The 24,814-nt window shown below is 36.6% G+C and overlaps 1 protein-coding gene across 1 annotated transcript in view; it reads left to right on the plus strand.

The window, feature by feature from the left end:
• The first annotated feature begins 373 nt into the window (after positions 1 to 373).
• The window catches only part of Tfb5 (transcription factor B5), a 43,759-nt gene continuing 19,318 nt past the window's right edge, over positions 374 to 24,814 (plus strand). Inside the window, exon 1 of the mRNA XM_090383838.1 lies at positions 374 to 466. Coding sequence (XP_090239964.1) covers positions 462 to 466 — 5 coding nt within the window. The 5' untranslated portion in view covers positions 374 to 461. The remainder of the gene's footprint in view (positions 467 to 24,814) is intronic.

Below are 24,814 nucleotides of genomic sequence, written 5' to 3' on the forward strand. Positions count from 1 at the left end.
AGTTACATGCTCAAAGAGCCACAGGTTTCTGACCCCTGCACTAGACAGATAACACACTAAATTATTTTTCTTTTTTTGTTTTATATGAATTTATTTCTGTATTCAGTCTGAATATTTCCCTTTAAAGTGGAAGTTTTAAGGTGCAGACAGAAAGTTAAGGTCACATGTAACCACATGCTTTCCCTGAATAATAAGCTGGCATTCTCTCTTCAAAATTTCAGTGTTTATCAATTTTTGGATCTAAATTCTTCAGTTTTTTATACAAACAGTATATATTTTATTCATAATTAAAATTTAACTTTTATCAGTTTTTTTTTTCTTTAAAAAAAAAAAAAAAAAAGTGTTTCAATAACAACAAGTTGCAAATCTTTATAGTTTCAGCCATTTGCAGTCGCACAGATCTGTGGATAAGAATCTCCTGCTGAAGTTAAACTTGGCTATTTTCTGAATTGCATGAAGTTATGAGGTAAAGTATGTTAAAGCTCTTGTACTTATACTAAGTCAATATTTAATGTACGATGTATGAAAGGCAATATTTAATAAATGGTAGCTGGCATTTCACAAGTTATGTAAGACTTATGTAAGGGTTGCATTCTGCATAATTCTATGTAAGTCGGAATTTCCCTAAATTCTTATGTACGATGTATGAAAGGCAATATTTAATAAATGGCAGCTGGCATTTCACAAGTACAGCCACTCCCCGACTTATGTAAGGGTTGCATTCTGCAGAATTCTATGCAAGTCGGAATTTCCCTAAATTCCGACTTGCATAGAAATTTGATTGAAGCAAAAAAGAAATGTTCGACGAACATGTAAATAGAATTATTTATTCAATTTTTTTATCTCGTGCACAGAAAAAATTTAAAAAGTTTACAAAAATTTCAAAATTATAAAAAGAGAGAGAGGACAGGCATAATATCAGCCATTGTTGCCAGAATTAACTCTTTAGCTGATAAGCACGCCGCTGTGGAAGTTGAGCTGTGGACATTTAGAAGGGGTCTTTCCAAACACATCACAAAATTTATCTGCTGCTGCAGAATTGGCACTGACGACTTCACCGTATACTTAAATGTTTTGGAAACCAGTGTGATGCTTGAACCTGTTAAACCACTCATTGCTAGCCAAGAACTTGGCTTAGGGTTCACTATACGTATCCTTAATATCTTCATAAATACTTCTTGCTTTTGCTTGAATGACCACTGGACTCAGGGGCACTTGCTTCTGAATCTGATTTTCCATTCATATTATTAATAGCTTTTCCATCTTCAATATAGCACTTGAATGCTGTTTTTTGATCACTGTTAATCTTAAATCTGTTGATCCTTTAACATGTTCTTTAATACATGCACTGTTCCTTAAAATAGTATTCACTGTTGAAGAAGCGAGACCTAATTAATTACTTAATTAATCATCTTCATTTCTAAATCAATTTTGTTTCATTTCCTAGCACTGCCAGCACTTGCACTTTATGTTTGTCCCTTTCTCTTCACCACTGTAATAATTATTATTATTGTTATTTGGTTTTTTTTTAGGAGCATTAGCAACTAAGGCCATATTGCTCCCGGATATGCGGTGGTCATTCCCTGACCTTTCCGCATCCTCTGTATTCCATTGTAATAAGTAAATAAGAATGAAGAGAAGATTCTGAAAATTTATTTGTTTTTTTTATATGATTAAAGATTTCAGTGAAGGGGAACTCATTTCACCATAATACTGTAATATAAAATCCCACAGAATTCCAGTTATCAGTTTTATCGCAGATGCAATAAGATCGAGTTTACTACCCATTTATAATAGATTGCACTAACAGAAAAGTCCAATAAACCAGAAAATGCAAATTGTTTTTATTGTTTTATGGTAGTAACCTCCAGAAATGTTTTAGAATTATATCACAAAGGCATTCAAAATTGATTCTTATGACGGAACATAAGATAATGTTGAAAGTGTAGTGCAATTTCCATTATAAAAATGACCTTTTAGAGAGATAAATAGCTTAGTTACAGCGAAAATTTCAACTTCCAAGGTGCTTGAACGAATTACCAAAAAAAAAAAAAAAAAAAAAAAAACAATGTGTTATTGGGTGCACATTACAATATTTTCACGATACCTCCATTTATTCCAACAGGATGCAAAATAGGTTTCCACAATTTTTTTTTAAGTTTGACCTGGCCGGCAAAAACTTATCTAAGGTTGAATTTCCATAAGTCAAGTATTATGTAAGCCGGGGAGTGGCTGTACTACGATTTGTTTTGTACACTCATATGCAGGAAATGTGATTGAAGCTTTTTAATGAATAAATTCATAATCGTACAGCTTGGTGTCACAAATTCTTACTATTGCTAGTGCATCAGCCCGACCTATGATTGCTTTGTCAATCACTGGTTTAGTTACAGGTCAGAGTAACTGACCTGTAGTTAGGTTAGTTTTAAAATATGCTGTTTTTAAATTATATTATTAACTGCAAATTTAATGTGATCTGTCCTACCATCAATATTTGAACTACTCATATCTACAAAAACTAATAACCTATGGTGAAACCTTTAGCTTTTATGTTGGCTGCTACTACTTTTGCTACCATTGCTACTACTCTGAGAATCAAAAATTGAAGAACCTGTCTTTGAATTTTTTTTATTCAAAGCTTTTCTCCTAAGTCTCTTATATCCTGACTTGTTGAGTATAGCCATTTCAATTCAAATTTTAGAGAGCACATCTAGCTCTCTCTTTCGCTTTGATATGTTTTTCTGTGAAATAGTTAATAGGATAATTCCTATTAAACGTTGTTAGAATTAGAAATGAGTGTCCCTTCTTAGTGTATAACTGTACAATTCCACTACTAGTTAACGTGATTCGATATTCAAAATATTATCCATAAATCACCTATACAAAAGCCCTACAAATATTAAATGTAGTAACTTATGTACTATGTGATAAAGTCACTAATTTTATAGTAATAAAATATTTTTATTACTATAAAATTAGATTATAGGCCTCATCTGACAGGGCTGGACCAAGGTATTTCCATGCCCTGAGCAAAAAGATTTTTCGGTGCCCTTTTACTAAAGAAATATATATTTCTTGCTTCATTGTTCAGCTTTTAGCACCTTGAGCAAGGGCCCTACTAGCCCGTGACATAATCCGGTACTATCTTCAGATACTGATTACTCTGCTACAAAACTATGCAGGGCTGGCATCAAGCATGTGCAAATGGTGCTGTCAAATAGGGTCTGCATTCAAGTGGTCTAAATCAGTGCTACTCAAAATGTCTGTGGACCGCTGCCATTCCATGAACTTTTTTTTTTTTTACTGTTTTGCAACGAGTAATTTTTTCATTTTTCTGTTAATTCATTATAGCACTTTATTGATCTGTGATGGATTCGAAATAAAAAAAAAACTAGTCTTTCACCACAGATAGCTTCAGAAGCGCTGGTCTAAATAATATATGCGTCTTCTGCATTTCTATCAACGCGCCTACCAACATATTAACGTCTAGTTATCCACATTATAGTCACTCCAAGTGTGCTTGTGCAAGTCGACTTAAACTTCTGAAAGTAAGGAAATAACAAATTTTTGTGCAAGAAGTTGACTGATTTCTTGAGAATGGACTGGCAGAGAAGAGCTAGTTTAATAACTGAAAATTGAGGAAGATACACTCACTTCAAAAACAAGTTTCTGACATCTTGAATTGTTGAGAATAGGAATTTATTTTTAAGCTCACTAGACCACTGTCATTTCTAGGGTGCACTCATTTTTGCCCTTTTAAGAAAAATTTACAAGTGATTAAGAAAATTGTATCTCCTACTTTACTTTTCATTTTATGAGATAAAAAAAAAAAAAAAATGGTATACTGCAGGATGAAAGCCTCCTCAACAATTCATGTTGAGAGAAATGGACCATAATCTGCCACCCTTGTCCAGTGCAGGTTGGCAGATCAACCGTATTTATCAGTCAGGGGCTTGAACCCTGGTCTACTCAAGGAGCGTGTGCTACTGCACTCCCAATCCTGACCACTCGGCAACGGAGGCCTATTTTATATGATACATATACTTTAAAATTGCTTAATTAACACAATTAACATGTAGTTATGTAAATTACTGTATTCCTCTAAATATCAGTAAAGCAGAGTGACAAGTGATCTGTTCCAATTCTTGAATTAAACTGGCTATTAACAATTCTGTGAGAAACCACTAAGAGATTTGGAGGAGGAGCTTCTGCTCTGGTATTTTTTAAACTGGTCGTTCAATGTCAAGAATTTGAAGGGAACACATCTCTAGTGCTGCTCTCATGGGTATCTGTTGGAATTGCTATCCTCCCCAGACCAGGTGGAAAAGACCCGAGTTCAAGGCCAGTCGTTGGCGAGAGGAATTTTTATGGGCATTTTTCACAACGGACTCAGGAGAGGGCAGCATGAGAAAAACTTGTAATTCTTTGGGTTTTTTTCCCACTTCTACTAATATCCTCCCCATTTTATGCAGATAGAATAAAGATACTCAGGCTTTGACCCATTATGAGGATGAACCCAATGTGGTAAAGGAATTGCAGAGAGAGAGAGGACAGGGGTATGAAAAGTAAGAACCCCAGTCAAAGTAACATAGTTATTTTGAGAGCTCAAGATAATGCTAAATTTGCAACCAGTCAAGATGTAAAAGATGTTGTTGTTAACACTTTAAAACAGGATTTAAAAGAAGTAAAGATAAGGAATTTAAGAACAATTAGGAACAAAGGATTATTGACTGAGACAGATAATAAGGAAGATTTAAGTAAAATAATTGAAGTAGAAGCTTTGAGTGAGAGGGGGATCAAGCAAGACAGAATTAAAGTGACTAATCCAAGTTTGTTAGTATATGATGTGCCAAAAGGGTTGACACAAGAAGAAATTGTGGTTGATTTCTATTTTAAAAACTTGAGAGACTATGGATTTTCTGAGGAGGAAGTGAAAGAAGGGATAACATTAGCATTAGCATTAGTAGAGGCATATATGATGCAAGAAAGCAAGCTTATTCAGCATCAGCCAAAAAAAAAAAAAAAAACCATTTCCACTTCACCCCTCCATTCGTTCAATTCAATTCATTTCACAAATATATGTAGTCTCAATTCTAATCTCAACGACTGAAATATTAAATATAAAAACACGATACAGTTATTTTTTGAAATAACTTGCCAGCATTCAGGTGCTGTATGTATCATGTTTACTCTTAATACTATTTTCCAGGGCCTTCTCAAAGTTTTTCCTTCTAATCTTCGCTTCTTCTTTTCCGGATTGTCTCTTGTAAATGCCTGTGATGACAAATAGCTTGAACAGTTCAGAAAATGTGATGGAACAGCTCCGTGAATTAGTTTTGGATGCTTGAAATCTACAGTGATTCTCTTTTTTTTTTTCATCAAATTTAGATGTCCGTCTAACTATTTGGGATGGTTTGAAATGAATCTGACATACCTGTAACAATATTAAATATATAAATAAAATGTTATGCTCTCTTCCGAATTTCACTTTACTTATTATTAGCATCTCACAGACCAGGAGTGGCCAACTTATTTTGTGATGCGATCTACTTTTTTCCTTCAATATGTGCCACGATCTACCATCTCAAAAATTTCATTGCACAAGGTGCACAAATCGAGGGATGACTATATATTTAAAATTCGTTGTGATCGACCGAATTTTAGTTGATCACGACTTGTTGGCCACCCCTGTTACAGACGATTGTTATTAGCTTATACAACTAAGGATAACTCAGTCCACGTGCACAGGCATATAGTTTATCGAAGGTTGCATATAATTACATTTCGTGTATTTATCTACACTAAAAGTTTCAATAAATAAAATTAATATTACGTATCGCACAAATATTGAGATTTTTTTGATTTCTTAAACAAGCATGCATGCACTTTTCTTCAGTGTATCCAATATATGAAAGGAACATTTTATATATAAATGAAACCACAAAAACCGAAATTCTGATGAAATTTACTTCTATATTCTGATGTAAATATATCTGTTTCATATTCTCATATATTATTGTTCCATTACTGTTAAAATACTCCTATTTAAGATAACTGCTATAAACATACCACAAACTTATTTTATCAAACTTACCTTTGAAAGTTCAGATGGTACAAAGTCTTTCCTTGGTATAGCTTTCAACCATTTGTTAATTAAAACAGTATCCTTCAATGTAAATCCAAAGACGTGTACTTTCGGACCATGTTTATAATTTCCACGGCACCCAGGAACACAACATTTTCCAGGCATTATTAAAAACTTCAAAGCACTTTTATGAGATAAAATACACAAGACACGAACAAACAAAAATTCTTTTATGAAATTAAATAGCACAAGCCACAGCCACCTTGAAACAGCAATGCTTGAAGGCACAGAGAAGTAAGATACAGAGTGGACACATGCTCAATTCATCCCAGTGCCCTCACTTTCAGGACATGAAACTAATGCGGCGATCTGTGGCTATCAAAACTCACTGAATAATAACACGCATGCAATTTTGTTTTAAGTAATCTTGTTTTACTATTGTTATAATTATTTGTGTATTTATTTTTCTATTATTATAATTATCTGCTGTCATGCACAGAAATAAGTGTTTCGTGTGCAATAAATATGGCTGCGATTGTACTCATTTCCGAAAGAATGTTTAAATGTAATTTATCGGAATCCATAGAACCAGGAAATGTTTAATGAAATGTAAAAAAAAAACTGAATAGCTAATTAATAACGTGGTTGCTACTTTATTTTGAGTTCTAGTGTTCGTTGAACATAGCAATATTGTTTTACATAGCCTTTTTTTTTTTTTTTTTTTTTACTATTATTATTATTTGTGCTTTTTTTTTTTTTTTTTTTTTTTTTTTAACTATTATTATAATTATCTGCTGATATCATGCATAGAAATAAGTGTTTCGTGTGGGATAAATCTGGAGTTTGTACCGATTTCCAAAAGAACATTTAAGATAATTTTTCAGAATTGATAGAACTTGTAAATGTTTACAAAAAAACAAAAAAAAACTGAATAGCTAATTAATAACTTATTACATTAATTTATATGAATAGTGTATTGATATTAATCGAAGTAATAGTTTATGAAATAATTAAATTATTCCATAAAAAAACTTTATGAAATACGTCATAACATCTTTACTATTTCTGAAATCAAGTCAAGTCAGCCAGAGTCTCACTGACAAAGTGAAAGAGTTATAATTGCCCAGGTACTGTGAGGATATGGATATTTATGATGAAAATGTATTGGCATATATCTCAGATTACCTAGCTAGAAATATTTTAAAGAGCAATAATTGTGAAACATGTAAAGATTTACTATTAGGCCCAAAAGATCATGATATGGACAAATTGCTCAAAAGATCATGATATGGACAAATTGCTCTTGTGGTAATGTGAGTGAGAGAGTATGGATTAAAATGGCCATCAAAGAAATTATTGAATACAATGAGAAGTATATCAAATATTTTGCATTTCTGAAGTCTGTCTGTTATTTCATAAGGAAAAAGTTCTACAAAAACTTTATGCTAAAACCAGTTTTATTGACTTAGAGTGGTTTGGGAACCAGGATTGACTTAGAGTGGTTTGGGAACCAGTACCAAGCACATGTGCAAAAATTGTTTATTCAGTCTATCTTGTAAATTAGGGAAAAACAAAAAGTGAAAAATATGAATTTGGCTTGCCTGTCCAGTCAAGCATGAACCTCCCTTTAAAAACTATTGAAACATGTTAAACACATGTAACTGGGAAATTTTTTCCCCTCTATTTTTCACAGCATGTGCTGTGAAAAATAGAGGGGAAAATTGTGTCATGATTTCTCTTTTTTAGAGATCACTTGTAGCAGAGCAATATTAATTGATCAATACTGGATTAACTGTCCATTCTGAACTACATATAGCTTAATGATAAATAACATCATCATCATCATCCATTTTCAATCCATTGCAGGATGAAGGCCTCTCTAGCAACTTTCCAGTTCCTTCTGTTTTGTGCAATGGCCATCCATTTACTACCCACAGACCCATGAATTTCATCTGTCCATCTCCGTTGTTGTTTTCCAGGTTTTCTCTTAGCTCCTCTTGTGTACCATTTTGTTATTTTCTTAGTCCATCTATCATCATGTCTTCAAGCTATGTGTTCTGCCCAACACCATTTTAGTTCTTTAGTTTTCATAAGAATGTCCTTCACTTGAGTTTGCTGCCTAATCCATGTGTTTCTCTTCTTATCTAACAGTCTGATTCCCAATATAATTCTTTCTATTCTTTGGTGTGTAGTTCTCAGCTTCTCTTCCATTCTTTTGGTGAGTGACCAAGTTTCACTTCCATAAGTCATGGTGGGGAGTATACATTGGTTCATTATTTTACATTTCAGACAAATTGGGATATTGCTCCTCAGTATGTGACTATATTTCCTGAATACTATCCATCCAAGATTTATTTTTCTCTTGAGTTCCAGCCATTTATCATTATTACAGCTGATGACTTGTCCCAGATAAGTATATGACTCCACCTTTTCAATTACTGCTCCTTCAATCATTATATCCCTTTCTGTGGCATACTTGTTCATCATTACTTTTGTTTTAGCCATATTCATCTTTAGTCCAAAATCCTTACTAACTCTGCCTAACTGATTCAGATTTTCCTCTAATTCTTTGGGATCGTGGCTTATGACCACAATATCATCTGCAAATCGTAAATGGTTTAGGTACTCTCCATTCAAATTGACTCCTTTCCGCGACCAGTCTAATCTTCTGAAAGCTTCCTCAAGGGCAGCAGTAAACAACTTCGGAAATATTGTCTCCTTGTCGAACTCCTTTCTCAATTTTAAATTTACTACTGTCTTTGTCTAGTCTAATAAAGGAGGTAACATTCTCATATATTTTCTTCAAAATCATAATATATGGGGTATCTATGCCTTGTCTTTCCAGTGCCCGAAACATTGCCTTATGCTGTATTGAGTCAAATGCCTTTTCATAATCCACAAATGCCAGGCATAAGGGTGTTTTTTTATATTCGTTTGCTTTCTCCATTAGCTGTGACATTACGTGAAGGTGATCCATAGTTGAGAATCCTGTCCTAAAGCCAGCTTGCTCTTTTGGTTGATTCTCATCAAGTATTCTTTCTAATCTGTTAGTAATGACCCTTGACAAATAACATATAGCTCTATAATTCAGTTTGAATTCTATTGTCTGATGAATTCCACACTGCTGAAGTATTTGCCAAACATTTGTCAAGGATTGAGTCTATTGATATGGAGCCTTTGGTTTCATTTCCTGGTTGAGATCTGTTGATCAATGAGGATGACCAAAACTCAGCATTGAAGAATATGAAAAATGACAATACAAAAGACCCAGATGACTCACCAACTGTATTTTGGAAAACGTCTGTCACTACTCTTAATCCTATCATGCTTCGTATTTGCAACTTATATCTGAGACTGGGCATTTACCCAAAGCATTTCAATCAGGTTAACATATTTCTGGTATTCAAAAAAGGTAACAAGTGGTCTGTATAAGATTTCAGACCACTCCCCAGCAAAAAAAAAAAAAAAAAACCTAAACTATATGACACAGTAGTGCATAAACAACTTTTCAATTTTTTTAAGCCTTACATATATCAAAATCAACATGGCTTTGGTTGTGGAAAGTCAGCATGTGTATGTAAGTTTTCTCTGGGAGTCCTATTGCTGTTATCTAGGGTCACATTGCTGTTGTGGCTAAGGAGCTGTATAATACAATGTTCCGACAGTGTCACCATCCACCAAATGAAGCCTGAACCATTTATCCAACTCTGTGTTTTCTGTGAACATATTGCTGCTAGGCTGTTATGTAGGGTCACATTGCTCTTGTGTCTGAGAAGCTATATAATGCAATGTTCCCAGTGTCATTAACAATCAAGTGAAGTCAACTTTTTATCCAACTCAGTGTATATGTTTGTGTGTATTCTCTAGGAGCCCTATTGCTGTTAGGTTGGGTCACATTACTCTCTGGAGTCTGAGGAACTATATAATGCAATGTTTCCACATTGTCATTAACAATCAAGTGAAGTCTGAACCTTTTATTCTGAGCCACATGAAGCTTCCTTCTGAGCCACATGAAGCTTGTGGCTCAGAAGCCATATAATGCAATGTTACCACAATGTCATTATCAATCAAGTGAAGTCTGAACCATTTATCTAACTCAGTGTACTTATTGCTGCTAGGCTGTTATGTAGGGTCACATTTCTCTTGATGCTGAGGCTATATAATACAACATTCCCGTAGTGTCATCATCTACCAAGTGATTTCTAAACCTTTTATCCCGCTCAGTGCAATACTTCACAAAATATGTGATGTCATCTCTACAGATTATGGACTTGGACACAGTACTTTATTATTAGTAGTATTGTTGTTCTTACATTATTACTGATTGGGTGGATCCACCCCACGACGAGTATACTACCAAGTGCACAGGGTGGCTGTTATGTGTCGTGTTACTGCAGATCTAGGAACTCTGGCTTTCCTACAGGTATTCGGGATTGCAACTTTCTGGAGTTGGGAACCTGGTGAGATCTGGTGCTGCTAGGGTCTTTGGCACCATACAGTTAACACTATACACTATGTACAGCTATTATGTTCTGGCTCTTTAAGTGGCATGATATCTTCTTGGTTATGCAGCTGGTCATAATCTTGTATATTGTTGGGATACAACTGATAGGCCTGTCTGGATTCTGTTGGGTCTCTGTGAGGTTATTATTTTTATTATTAATTTATTTATTTTTGTTTCTTGTACTGGGCATATAAGTCTTTAGTCTTGCTTTTAATTCATAAGAATTAAATCAGCATGCTTTTTTTATATATATTACAGGACATTTCATGTGAAGATATTACCAATTCAATTTGCATTGGACTACACGTAATTCAAATATCTTTCATATGAAATGAGAAAATTCACAAATAAAAAGAATTTCAATTATATAGTGTGTTTTTTTGTTTGTTATTGTAATGCTAAATCAAAGAATGCTAAATTCCTTTTGTTAAAGAAAATAACTAACCCAGCAAAAAAACAGTCAATATTTAGTTACAGAGAATTGTCTTCCAAATTTTCATTCATTCCAGATTATTCGTATTTCTGTGAAGTATATTAAAAAATAAAAAATAAAAAATTAGTAGCTCTGGGAAATGATGCAGTGTTCATAGGATGTCAGACATAAAACAATAAATAAATAAAGGAAAATAATTAAATAAAAATTAGAGCCGAAGTTAAAAGCAGTTCGATTCATTCATTACATCGAAATCTAAAAAACAACAGTTGAGATCAGTCGAAATGATAGATGTAAATTTATGGAGTTAAGGTCAAAAAAAGTAATACAGTGTATTTAAAAATATAATGGCCAGACATTGCCTAAAATGCAGCCTAGAAGGATAACAGTGTTGTGTGCTGTTTGTAATAAACATTAATAAATACAGAATTTTATGTAAACACTACTGGATTGAGGTGAAACAGGTGTACTAAAACCTGCTATAATTAGCCACTTGAACCCAGTAGTGTAAATACGTCTGGTGAGTATGGGCTTGGCACCCAGGGTCCTGAGCTGGATCTTGGCACATTATAGCCTAAGTTGCTAATGTGCCAATAAAATTAAAAACCAAACCAATCCTGAGCTGGATACCATCATTCTCTTTCTTGGTGATTCCTTTCCACTTCTGTCTGTCAATCTCTCTCTCTCTCAGGGTAACTTGGGAATTTTTTTTTGGCTGGTGCAGCATAAGCCTCAGGCTTCCTTGCACCATATGGCTAGTAATAATAATAATAAAAATAAAAAGTCTGTATTTATTAAGTTAATGTCTATTGCAAATGGCATCTTAACCTCCTAAGCTACATTATGGATGTTTGGCCATGACTAATTAAAATTTATTACTAATTAAATAATTTTGTTTAGGTGAAAATAAGTAATTTGCCATATTTTACCAGAGAAATGAATTGAAAGTATAAATGGGGAGGAAAAAGAAAATACCACCAAATGAAAACGTGGGATTCGAACCGCGGAAAGAGAAAAAGGAGATATTTTACGTTACCACGCAGCTAGTAAAGCTATTTACGTAATGTTGCCAAAAACGTTACTTATGTTAAGTTTTGCAATTCATCCGCCATTCTTAGTGTTTTTTTTTTTATGGGAATAGCAACACATTATGAAAATTATATACTAATAATCCGCGAATTAATATATTTTCCAAATCAACAAAGTTTTAATTACGGTGGCGACGACAACGTCATGAAACGTCACCAAGCTCAGGTATATAAGGCAAACCCCATAATGTTTCATCTTGTTTATGCGTTGTGCATGTATAATTTAAAAAAAAAAAAAAGTTGAAATTTTAAAAAAAATAGAAACATTTTATAAATAATACTTTAACAATTGATAAAATAAAAAAAAAAATTAACCTGAAATGTTCTACCATCATCAACCATTATTTTTTAATTAGATGAAGGATGACGATACAGTCCACTTGTGTAATTTGGGGGTAATATAGTGGACATAGTTTCACCGCAGTGACGTAGGCCTCCTCAGTCTAGTAAATCGGATGCGTACCAGGTTCCAAAGATCAACCTGATTTTTAATTGTTTTAAATTGATTTGATTTGTGTTAAATTGTTTATTTAATTATTTATATTTTACTCTAATGTACCGGTAAGTTGTCGATTTTTCCGTTTTTTCTGTTTTAATTTCTGGAGGGTATCATACGGAAGTGTTCTACGCACTATATTGAGGTAAACTCCTCTTATTATTTTACTAATATTATTATCAACGTAGAACATATTGAGTAGTACAACTCTGATTCATACTATGTAGTATTGATATTATAGCAAGGTATAGAGAAAAAGAACGATGTAAATTGAACCAACACAAGTCCAATATAACTGATGATCTGATGATGAATTAAGAAAATTATTTGAAATTTTCTTAATGAAATGAGAAAGAGAGATGGCCTAACCTCCAGGTGATGCAATGATTAGGAAAAATGTGATTTACTTTTCTTTTCTGGAATTTAATCCAGGTACTAAAATTACGGTATATTAATGTCATAATTGATTTGGTCAGTACTAATACAAGGACTATTGTGAATTGTAATTTTTTTACAATTGACTGCTGTCTCTCATCCACCATAGGAACAGTGCAATCATATAGTATGAAAAAATTATCCTCACCTCATTTAGTTTAGTTAATATTCTGAGAACAATATTTAAGCATTGAAGAAGAAAAACATTCTGCCATAAGGACTCAATTTTGAAATTGTGAGGAAAGTATAGCATGTAAAGGCTTGCATTACTCTGAATTTTTCAGATCTCCAGTCTTTTCCTTTTGATACTATTTTACAGTTTTTAAATTTTCTAGGGTTATTTTTAACCAAGATTTTAATTTCATATGTATAATTTTTGGATAATGTCAATCAAGCCTACTTTACTAGGGAATATTTTAATTGTTATTTAGCTCTTTTTTTCTTTTTTTTTTTTTCAGGTATATAAGCACAACAGAGATTACTTTCTGTTTTAACAGATTCACTCATGTTTCATTAGGCTACCCATGCATTGCACAGTATGCCCAAAATGCACGCACATCAAAGCATTGAGTGTCATTTTCCAGTAGTTAGCATTAGCATTAGTAGAGGCATTTGATGCAACAAAGCAAGCTTATGCAGCATCAGCCAAAAAAAAAAAAAAAAAAACCCACTGCCACTTCACCCCTCTGTTCGTTCAAAATACCTGTCCAGCTGAGCCTTAAACTTATTTAGGCTATCAAACTCCACCACAAGGGATGGAAGTCTGTTCCACCAACCAACCACCCGCTGGCTAAAGGCAAATTTCCGCACGTCTATCCTACACCTGTCTTTCCTCAATTTGAATTTATGCCCTCTCAGGTGATTTTTCTGAGCTAGAGGAAGAATCCCATCAGCATCAAGCATGCTTAAACCATTCAAGGCTTTATACACCTCTATCAGATCACCTCGCTGGTGCCTAGTCTCCAGACACTGTAATTTGCAAAACTTAAGCCTTTCTTCGTAAGAGCACCCCTTTGTTCCATTCACTAATCTTGTTGCCCTTCTCTGTACTCGTTCCAGCAGCTCTACATCCTTCTTGAAATGAGGCCTCCAGACCTGTATACAGTACTCTAGGTGTGGCCTGACCATTGCCTTATACAATGGAATAATCACCTCCTTATCCCTGCTGGAAAAATTCCTGTATATCATTGACAATACTCCATGAGCTACTCTTGCAGCCCGTCTGCACTTCTCAGAGAACTTCATATCTGCCTGCACAACCACCCCCAAGTCCCTTTCATTCTCTACCACTGTCAGTGTAGTAACACAGAGTTGATACGTTGCTCTGAAGTTGCTGTTTCCCATATGTAGTACTTTACATTTGTCAATGTTAAACTTCATTTGCCACCTCTCAGCCCATCTGCTCAACCTTTCCAGATCCTGTTGCAGCAGCATAGTGTCAGTAGTGTCCTTGACAACCCTGCCAACCTTTGTATCATCTGCAAACTTGGACATTAAGCTTGATATACCATCATCAATATCATTTATAAATACAGAAAACAATAATGGACCCAACACTGAGCCCTGAGGGACTCCACTAATAACATTAGTCCACGATGAGCAGTGTCCATTGATTACCACTCTGTCTTCTCCCCCTCAACCACCCCTTTATCCATAGCAGCAATTTGCCTCCAATGTCACACTGCTCCAATTTGTGTAGCAGTCTTCCATGTGCAACAGTATCAAAAGCCTTTCTAAGATCCAAGTATATAATATCAAAGTTATTCCCTGCATCCAGTTCTTTTGTGACTGCATCATAGTATCCAATCAAGTTGGTCAGGCAAGACTTCCCCTTAACAAAACCATGCTGTGTCTGAGCTATAACTGAAGTCTTGTCTAAATGATCCTGCAGTGCTTCTTTAACCAGTGCCTCCATTAATTTTCCTGGAACAGAAGTTAAGCTCACAGGTCTATAATTACTTGTGTCAGCCTTTGATCCTCCTTTGTGAATTGGGGTCACATTTGCACATTTCCAGTCTATGGGTACCTCCCCTGAGTCCAAGGAAGCTCTCATAATTATGGCTAAGGGTTTGCTTACTTCCTTTCTTGCCTCCTTTAATATAACTGGATAGATCCCATCCACCCCGGGTGCATTTCTTGTGTTTATCTTCAACAGTTTCTCCTCCACTTTACTCCCAGTTATTTCAAGATTCTGTAGCTTACTGCTAGATTTGAATACACCTCTGGCATTCCCCTTGCTGAATAACTCCTCATGTGTGAATGTCGATGCAAAATATTCATTTAGTTTGTTAGCTACCTGAGCAGGATCATCAACAGTTGACCCATCAATATCAAGTGGACCAATCTGATTCATCCCCTTCCTTCTAGAGTTTACATAAGTAAAGAACTCTTTGCTGTTTTTCTTTGCATCCCTTGCCAAGGATTTCTCGTAATCTGCCTTCGCCTGCCTAACCTCCTTTGTAACTTGGTTGCATATCAACTTGTATCTATCATAGGCTTCTGTGTCATGTGTTAATTTGTAAGTATCCCATGCATTTTTCTTCTCTGCCATATGCCTCATTAGTTCATCTGACATCCATTTTGGCCTAAACCTTGAACAGTATTTCTTAGTTGGTATGTAAAGCCTAGTAGCTTCCAAGATAAGTTCTTTGAATGCTTCCCATTTTGAATTTGCTGTTGGTAACATCATCAGTTGGTCCCACTGTATAGAATTTAAATACTGTCTCAGTCCATCGTAGTCGCCTTTACGGAAGCAATAACCCTTCCCTTTACCCCTAATGGTAGTTACCTCTTTGAGTAAATCCCACTTCAGCACACTGTGATCACTGCCACCTAGTGGTTCATTTATCTGCAGATTCTTAATGCATGAAGAATCACTGCTGATAATCAAATCAAGAGTATTACTCCCTCTAGTTGCCTCCCGAACATGCTGATGTAGAAAACAATCATCCAATAAATCCACAAAAGCCCTGCTAGTGTGTGAGTGACCAGCCCCCAAATTCCAGTCAATATCTGGGAAATTAAAATCTCCCATTATAAGACTCTCTGATTTACTGTCCCACTCTATTTCCCTGTACAGTTCCTTATTATACTCATCAGAGTCATTAGGCCTATAGCACACTCCTACTCTCAATTTTGATCTCCCAATGCTTATGTCACACCAAACTGACTCAACACTGCACTGTCCAGCGATGTCGACTGGCTTCACTTCCTTGGTTTTTATGTGTTTCTTAACTAATAGCATAACCCCTCCCCCCCCTTCCTATCCTGTCTATCCTTTCTGTAGACGTTGTACTCCCCAAATTGCAGTTCTGCATCCCTTATATCTTTGTGACACGTCTCTGATATCCCAACAATATCTGCCTTTGATGTTTTGAGCAATACCTCAAATTCATCAAATTTATTTACTAAACTCCTAGCATTGGTGTACACGCAAGTATACCTGCACCTGTTTCTATTCTTAGCTACCCTAACACAACCCATGTGTTTACTTGTACCGCAATGGCTCCCAGCAGTCTCTGAAATACCATGCATCTTGTTTTTCAGGCTTCTGCTCATTCTGATAGAAGCAGTGCAAGAATCTCTTTCACCTCTGCCCGTGGCTACTGTCAATCTATTGGTCTTTGTCTCCCCCCAAGCTAGCAGTTTTCCGACCCACCTAACACTGCCTCGATAGCATCAGCAAATATTCTTGCACCCTTTCTATTTAAGTTAGGTGAGTTGGGCTGCAACAGGAGGATGGAGAATTCATTATTTACCAGAAAACAGTTAGCAACTTGCTGGACCTTGTTACATAGCACATTAGCCTTAGTAGAGGCATGTGATACAAGAAAGCAAGCTTATATAGCATCAGTCAAAAAAAACCAACTTCCCATTTCTCCTATCCATTCACTCCAAATGCTTCTCTAGTTCTGCATTGAACTTATTTAAGTTGTCAATCCCCACTATAACAAATGGAAGTTTGTTCAAACTATCAACCACTTGCTGGCTAAATGCAAATTTCCGCCCATCTATTCCAAATTGTCTTTGCTCAATTTGAATTTATGTCCCCTCAGGTGAGTAATCTGAGCAAGAGAAAGAATTCTATCACCATTCAGCTTTCTCAAACCATTCAAGGCCTTGTGCAACAAAATTAGATCACCTCGCAGGTGCCTTGTCTCTAGATGCTGCAATTTGCAGAACTTAAGCCTTCGGTAAGAGCAACCCTTTTACCCCCTCACCAATCTCGTCTTTTTCTGTACTCGTTCCAGCAGCCCTACATCCTTCCGAAAATGAGACATCCAGACTCGTGTACTCGTCGTTTGGCCTGACCATTGCCTTATACAAAGGGATAATCATCTTATCACTGCTAACAAAATTCCTGTATATAATTGACAAGGCCCTATGTATTCTAGGCAGTGGAGACAGGCTGCTCTGGCAGCCTGTCTCCACTGCTTAGAATACATCATATCTGACTGCACAGTTACCCCCCCAGGTCCTTTTCATTCTCCACTACCTTGAGTGTAGTACACAGTTGGTCTGTTACTCTGGGGTTACTGCTACCTATGCTTTAAATTTGTTAAGGATAAACATCAGTTTCCACTTTCTCAGCCCTTCTGCTCAACTCTTCTAGATCCTGTTTCAGTAGTGTACTGCCATTAACAACCCTACCAATCGGAAGTTTTTAGCTATAGTTAGCCGCTTTATTGACCAATTATTATATTAAATTATCTTCTGTAAGTAGCTTATAGACCTAGGCAAGATCCTTGATTTATTCTGAATTGAGACAGCTAGTATTTTGGAAGTTAATTAATATTTAAGTGCCCGTAGAGATTTACCGTTCGTAACTTGCCACCATTGTTATACGATACAACATTATATCCCGAACTAGATAGCATAGTATTATTATTATTATTATTATTATTATTATTATTATTAGCAATATGGTACAAGGAAGCCTGAGGCTTATGCTGCACCAGCCAAAAAAAAAAAAAAAAAATTCCCGAGTTACCCCCTGTGTGTGTGTGTGTGTGTGTGAGAGAGAGAGAGAGATGTGAGCCCACCGGGTTAAATAGTATAGTATATAATATCAATTAATTAGTATATTTATTAATCTTGTTGAACTTCGTTGTCAATTAAATTCTACTTTTAATTAAATACATATAACGACTTAGATTTTACGAACGTAACATAATTAATTAATACATAACTTGATACGGAACTTATATAAAGAAACTCGAAGATAATATTTGACATTAAAAAATATATATATAGATATATAGTGTTACAACTGCGTTGGGATACAAATTTAGGGTTAAAATTTTGTACTGAAATTGAATCAGAATCATGACTCAGACCAGAGCAGCAAAGCAAAAGGCCCTAAATGGACTGCTGTAGCTCAGGGGAGAACTGAGGGGTAGCAGTTGCCCTCTGAATCACAGCCTTTTAAAATACACTTTAATTAGAATGCTAATGCAACCAGCATATATGGTAAAAAAAAAAAGTTCATATAAATATGTGCCTATTCTGAATGATTATGGAGTTACAGCTATTTGAATTTTAAAAAATGGCTATGGAAGTTGCCTTCATGGGTGGTAGAGGCCGACAGTTTGGGGAAATTCAAAGGTCATCTGGATAGTACCTTCAGGTAAGGGAAGCGCATAGGATGATAGGTTTAATTTCGTTTTTTTTTTTTTTTTTATTAATCATTATTATTATTTTTTTTTTTTTTGTTTTGTTCGGATTTTTTTTTTTTTTTTTTTTTTGGCTGGTGCAGCATAAGCCATAGGCTTTCTTGCACCATGCGGCTAATACTAATACTACACTGCTTGCTTGATGTTTGTGGACAATCAGGTATGGGACATGATATTGCCAAGGGGGGATGTCTTTGTGTGCGCGCAATATAAGGAGTGTGAGGAAATGAGACGACAACTCAGTGTTGCGATGGGCCTATATGAGAGCTTGAAGGGCAGGGTGGATGCCCTCGAAGCATCTATATTGAGGGCCCATCAAGCTCTCAGCTGCCCATATCAACGCCAGAGATTCCACTTGATCATCACGCAACACAGAAGCAATCCCCAAGGCAGAATGCGCTGGTCCCACAGGAACTATTGCTTTCGTAAAGGCGACTACAATGGACTGAGACAGTATTTAAATTCTATACAGTGGGATCAACTGATGATATTGCCAACAGCAAATTCAAAATGGGAAGCATTCAAAGAACTTATCGTGGAAGCTACTAGGCTTTACATACCAACTAAGAAATATTGTTCAAGGTTTAGGCCTAAATGGTTGTCAGATGAACTAATGAGGCATATGGCAGAGAAGAAAAATGCATGGGATACATACAAATTAACACGTGACACGGACGCCTATGATAGATACAAGTTGATCTGTAACCAAGTTACAAAGGAGGTTAGGCAGGCGAAGGCAGATTACGAGAGATCCTTGGCAAGGGATGCGAAGAAAAACAGCAAAGAGTTCTTTACTTATGTAAACTCTAGAAGGAAGGGGATGAATCATATTGGTCCACTTGAGATCGATGGGTCAACTGTTGATGACCCTGCTCGGGTAGCTAACAAACTAAATGAATATTTTGCATCGACATTCACACATGAGGAGTTATTCAGCGAGGGGAATGCCAGAGGTGTATTCAATTCTAGCAGTAAGCTAGAGAATCTTGTAATAACTGAGAGCAAAGTGGAGGAGAAATTGTTGAAGATAAACACAAGAAAGGCACCTGGGGTGGATGGGATCTATCCAGTTATATTAAAGGAGGCAGCAAAGGAGGTAAGCAAACCCTTAGCCATAATTATGAGAGCTTCCTTGGACTCGGGGGAGGTACCCATTGACTGGAGATGTGCAAATGTGACCCCAATTCACAAAGGGGGATCAAAGGCTGACACAAGTAATTATAGACCTGTGAGTTTAACTTCTGTTCCCGGAAAATTAATGGAGGCACTGGTGAAAGAAGCACTGCAGGATCATCTAGACAAGACTTCAGTTATAGCTAGGACACAGCATGGTTTTGTTAAGGGGAAGTCTTGCCTGACCAATTTGATTGGATACTATGATGCAGTCACAAAAGAACTGGATGCAGGGAATAACTTTGATATTATATACTTGGATCTTAGAAAGGCTTTTGATACTGTTGCACATGGAAGACTGCTGCACAAATTGGAGCAGTGTGGCATTGGAGGCAAGTTGCTGCTATGGATAAAGGGGTGGTTGAGGGGGAGAAGACAGAGAGTGGTAATCAATGGACACTGCTCATCGTGGACTAATGTTATTAGTGGAGTCCCTCAGGGTTCAGTATTGGGGCCTTTATTGTTTTCTGTATTTATAAATGATATTGATGATGGTATATCAGGCTTAATGTCCAAGTTTGCAGACGATACGAAGTTTGGCAGGGTTGTCAAGGACACTACTGACACTATGCTGCTGCAACAGGATTTGGAAAGGTTGAGCAGATGGGCTTCGAGGTGGCAAATGAAGTTTAACATTGACAAATGTAAAGTACTACATATGGGGAACAGCAACCCCAGAGCAACGTATCAACTCTGTGGTACTACACTGACAGTGGTAGAGAATGAAAGGGACCTGGGGGTGGTGGTGCAGGCAGATATGAAGTTCTCTGAGCAGTGCAGACGAGCTGCAAGAGTAGCTCATGGTGTATTGTCAATGATATATAGGAATTTTTCTAGCAGGGATAAGGAGGTGATTATTCCCTTGTATAAGGCAATGGTCAGGCCACACCTAGAGTACTGTATACAGGCCTGGAGGCCTCATTTCAGGAAGGATGTAGAGCTGCTGGAAAGAGTACAGAGAAGGGCAACTAGATTGGTGAATGGGACAAAGGGGTTCTCTTACGAAGAAAGGCTTAAGTTTTGCAAATTACAGTGTCTGGAAACTAGGCACCAGCGGGGTGATCTGATAGAGGTGTACAAAGCCTTGAATGGTTTGAGCATGCTCAATGCTGATGGGATTCTTCCTCTAGCTCAGAAAAATCACCTGAGAGGGCATAAATTCAAATTGAGGAAAGACAGATGTAGGATAGATGTGCGGAAATTTGCCTTTAGCCAGCGGGTGGTTGGTGGGTGGAACAGACTTCCATCCCTTGTCGTGGAAGTTGATAGCCTAAATAAGTTTAAGGCTCAGCTGGACAGGTATTTCGAACGAACAGAGGGGTGAAGTGGAAGTGGTTATTTTTATTTATTTATGTTACTTTTTTTTTTTTTTTTTTTTTGGCTGATGCTGCATAAGCTTGCTTTCTTGCATCAAATGCCTCTACTAATGCTAATGCTAAATAAGAGAATTGTCAGGCCACACCTTGAGTACTGTATACAGGTCTGCAGGTTTCATTTTAAGAAGGATGTAGAGCTATTGGAACGAGTACAGAGAAGGGCAACAAGATTAGTGAATGGAGCGAAGGGTTGCTCTTACGAAGAAAGGCTTAAATTTTGCAAATGAAAGTGTCTGGAGACAATCAGTTGCGAGGTGATCTGATTGAATTGTATAAAGCCTTGAATGGTTTGAGCATGCTCCATGCTGACGGAATTCTTCCTCTTGCTCAGAACAGTCATTTGAGAGGGCATAAATACAAATTGAGGAAACACAGATGTAGGATAGATGTGTGGAAGTTTGCCTTTAGCCAGCGGGTGGTTGGTTGTTTGAACAGACTTCCATCCTTTGTTGTGGAAGTTGATAGCCTCAATAAATTTAAGGCTGAGCTGGACAGGTACTTGGAACGAACGGAGGGGTTAAATGGGAGCGTGTTTTTTTTTTTTTTTTTTTTGGCCGATGCTGCATAAGTTTGCTTTCTTGCATCATATCCGTCTACTGATGTTAATTCTAATCTTCGTATCATCTGCAAACTTGGACATTAACCCTGATATCCCTTCATCAATAAATGCATAAAACAACAAGGGACCCAACACCGAAACTTGTAAAACTTCACTACTATCATCATTCCGCGTAGATCAGTGTCCATTGATTACCATTCTGTCTTTTGCCACTCATTCATCCATTTACCCATAACAGCAACTTACCCTTAAAGCCATACTGCTCCAATTTGTACAGTAGTCTTCCACGTGCAACAGTATCAAAAGCTTTCCTGAAATCCATTATATGAAATCAAAATTATTTTTTGCATCCAGTTCCTTTCTGACCACATCATATTATCCAGTCAAATTTGTCAGACAATCCTCAACTTCTCTACTTCCTTTTCTCCCCCTTAAACCCGCTCTGTCTGAATTATAGCTGCAGTCTTGTCTAGATGATCCTGCAGTACTTCTTTAACTAGCAACTCCATATTTTTCCTGGATCAGAATTAAAATGACAGTTCTGAGTAATCCGAGCAAGAGAAAGAATCCCATCAGCATTCAGCTTGCTCAAACCATTCAAGGCCTTATGCACATCAATTAGATCACCTCACAGGAGATTAAATTAAGGTACTCGTGTCGCACTTTGTGAATCGGGGAAACATGCGTATCTCTAGTCCACAGAGACCTCCCCCTGAATCCACAGAAGCTTTCATCCTTATGACTAAGGGTTTCTCTACTTCCTTTACTGCTTCCTCTAATATACCTAGATAGATCCCATCCACCCTAAGTTCCTTCCTCGTGTTTAACTTCAACAATTTTTCCTCCAATTTGCTCTCAGTTATTACAAAATCATTTAGCTCCCAGTTAGAGTTTGATAAACTTCTGGCATTCCTTCCTTAAATAACTCCTCATGTGTGAATGTATATGCAAAATACTCATTTAGTTTGGCTTCTATCTGAGAAGGATTATCTCCAGTCAAGCCATTGATATCAAGTGGACCAATTTGATTCAACCACTTCCTTTTAGAGTTTATATAAGTAAAACAGACTGCATCCTTTGCCAAAGATTTCTCATAATCTCCTTTGAGACTTAATTACAGACAGCATATATCTGCCATAGGCTTCTGTGTCACGTGATAATTTATATGCATCCCATACATTTTTCTCCACTGCCACGAGACTCATTAATTCATCTGACATCCATTTAGGCCTGAACCTTGAACAGTATATCTTAGTTGGAATGAAATGCCTAGTAGCCTCCAAAATGAAGTCCCTGAAGGCTTCCCATTTAGAATTCATCATTGGTATCATCAGCAGTTGATCCCACTGTACAGGATTTAAAAACTGTCTGGGACCACTTTAGTCACCATTACGAAAGCAAAACCCTTCCCTTTACCCTTGATAGTAGTTATATCTTTTAAGTAAATCCCACATCAGTGCACTGTGATGACTGTCACGTAGTGGCTCCTTTATCTGCAAATTCTTAATGCATGAATAATCACTGCTGATAATCAGATGTGTCTCCACTTCTTCTCAAAGCTTACTGAACTTACTCCTATTCTTTGTCGCCTTTTTTCACTTTCTTATTCCAAAGGTGTTTTTCCTTCTGCTTGGAAATTTGCTCATATCCAGCGAGTTCCTAAAAAGGGTGACAAATCCCTCCCATCCAATTATCGTCCCATTTCAATTACTTCTACTCTTTCTAAAGTAATGGAGAAATCAATTAACCCCCAACTCTTAAACTACCTAGAAAACTAACTCCAGGGACTCACATCTGGTGAGTTTGGGCTTGGCACACCCAGGGCGCTGAGCTGGACATCATCATTTTTCTCTTCCTTGCTGATTCCCTTTTATCTCTTTTATCTCTCTCTCTCTCTCTCTCTCTCTCTGTCTCTCTAAGTAGTTCAGAAATTTTTTTTGGGCTGATGCAGCATAAGCCTCATGCTTCCTTGCACCATATGGCTAATAATAATAAAAAAAATGTTAAACAATAATAATAACCTTCCGTCTGATCAACGATCGCAGTATGGGTTCCATCAGTGTCGATCCATTGGTGATACTCTGGCTTATGTTACCAATTTATGGTCAAATTCAATGGAAAACTTTGGGGAAACACATTCAGTTGCTCTTGACATCTCAAAAGCTTTCCATCATCTTTGGCATAAAGGTCTCCTAAACAAGCTTCCACCTTATGGTTTGCCAACTGTTTTTTGTAATTGGTTATCCAGTTTTCTCTCTGATCGCTCACTGAGGGTGATGGTAGATGGCTCTCTGTCTTCTACCTTCTCCAATAATGCTGGTGTCCCCCAAGGTTCAGTTCTTTCCCCACTCTTTTCCTCTTGTATATTAATGACCTTCTTCCATTGACTGTAAATTCTATCCATAGTTTTGCGGATGATAGTGCATTGCGTTCAACTTTCCATTTTGAGAAACCTTGCCCTACTCAATCAGCTTCGACTTCTCGGATATCCCCTACCAATTCCTTAAATGCCGATTTCCAGGTAATTTTCCAGTGGGACAAAGACAACTTAGTTGATTTCAATCCTAAGTCTGCTGTTATATTTCGCAAAAAGGATTCTTCTGCTCCTATACTTATCTTTGGTGACACTCCAATTTCTAGGCAAAATGATATATCTCTTTTGGGGATTACCGTGACTTCTAATCTCTCTTGGCACAAGAACATTTCAAATATTGCTTCCTCTACATCTAAAGAACTTGGTATTTTCTTTCCCTCTCGGCGTTACTTTTCTTCCAAACAGCTGTTCACTTTGTACAAATTGCAAATTCCTTGCCTCTAGCAGATTCTTAATACTTGAAGATTCACTGCTAATAATCAGACAGATTTTCCTACTTGTGTAGGAACTCATATAAATACTCCTCTGGGAGTGGGACTGGCATTTGACATCAAATGCAGGGTCATGCTATTAGGCAATCTGACTTTGTGGGTCACTTGACCTCACAATCTTTTCTCTT

The sequence above is a fragment of the Mastigoproctus giganteus genome, chromosome 10 (assembly GCF_048544385.1).
Source record: "Mastigoproctus giganteus isolate SK-2022 chromosome 10, ASM4854438v1, whole genome shotgun sequence".
NCBI lineage: Eukaryota > Metazoa > Arthropoda > Arachnida > Uropygi > Thelyphonidae > Mastigoproctus > Mastigoproctus giganteus.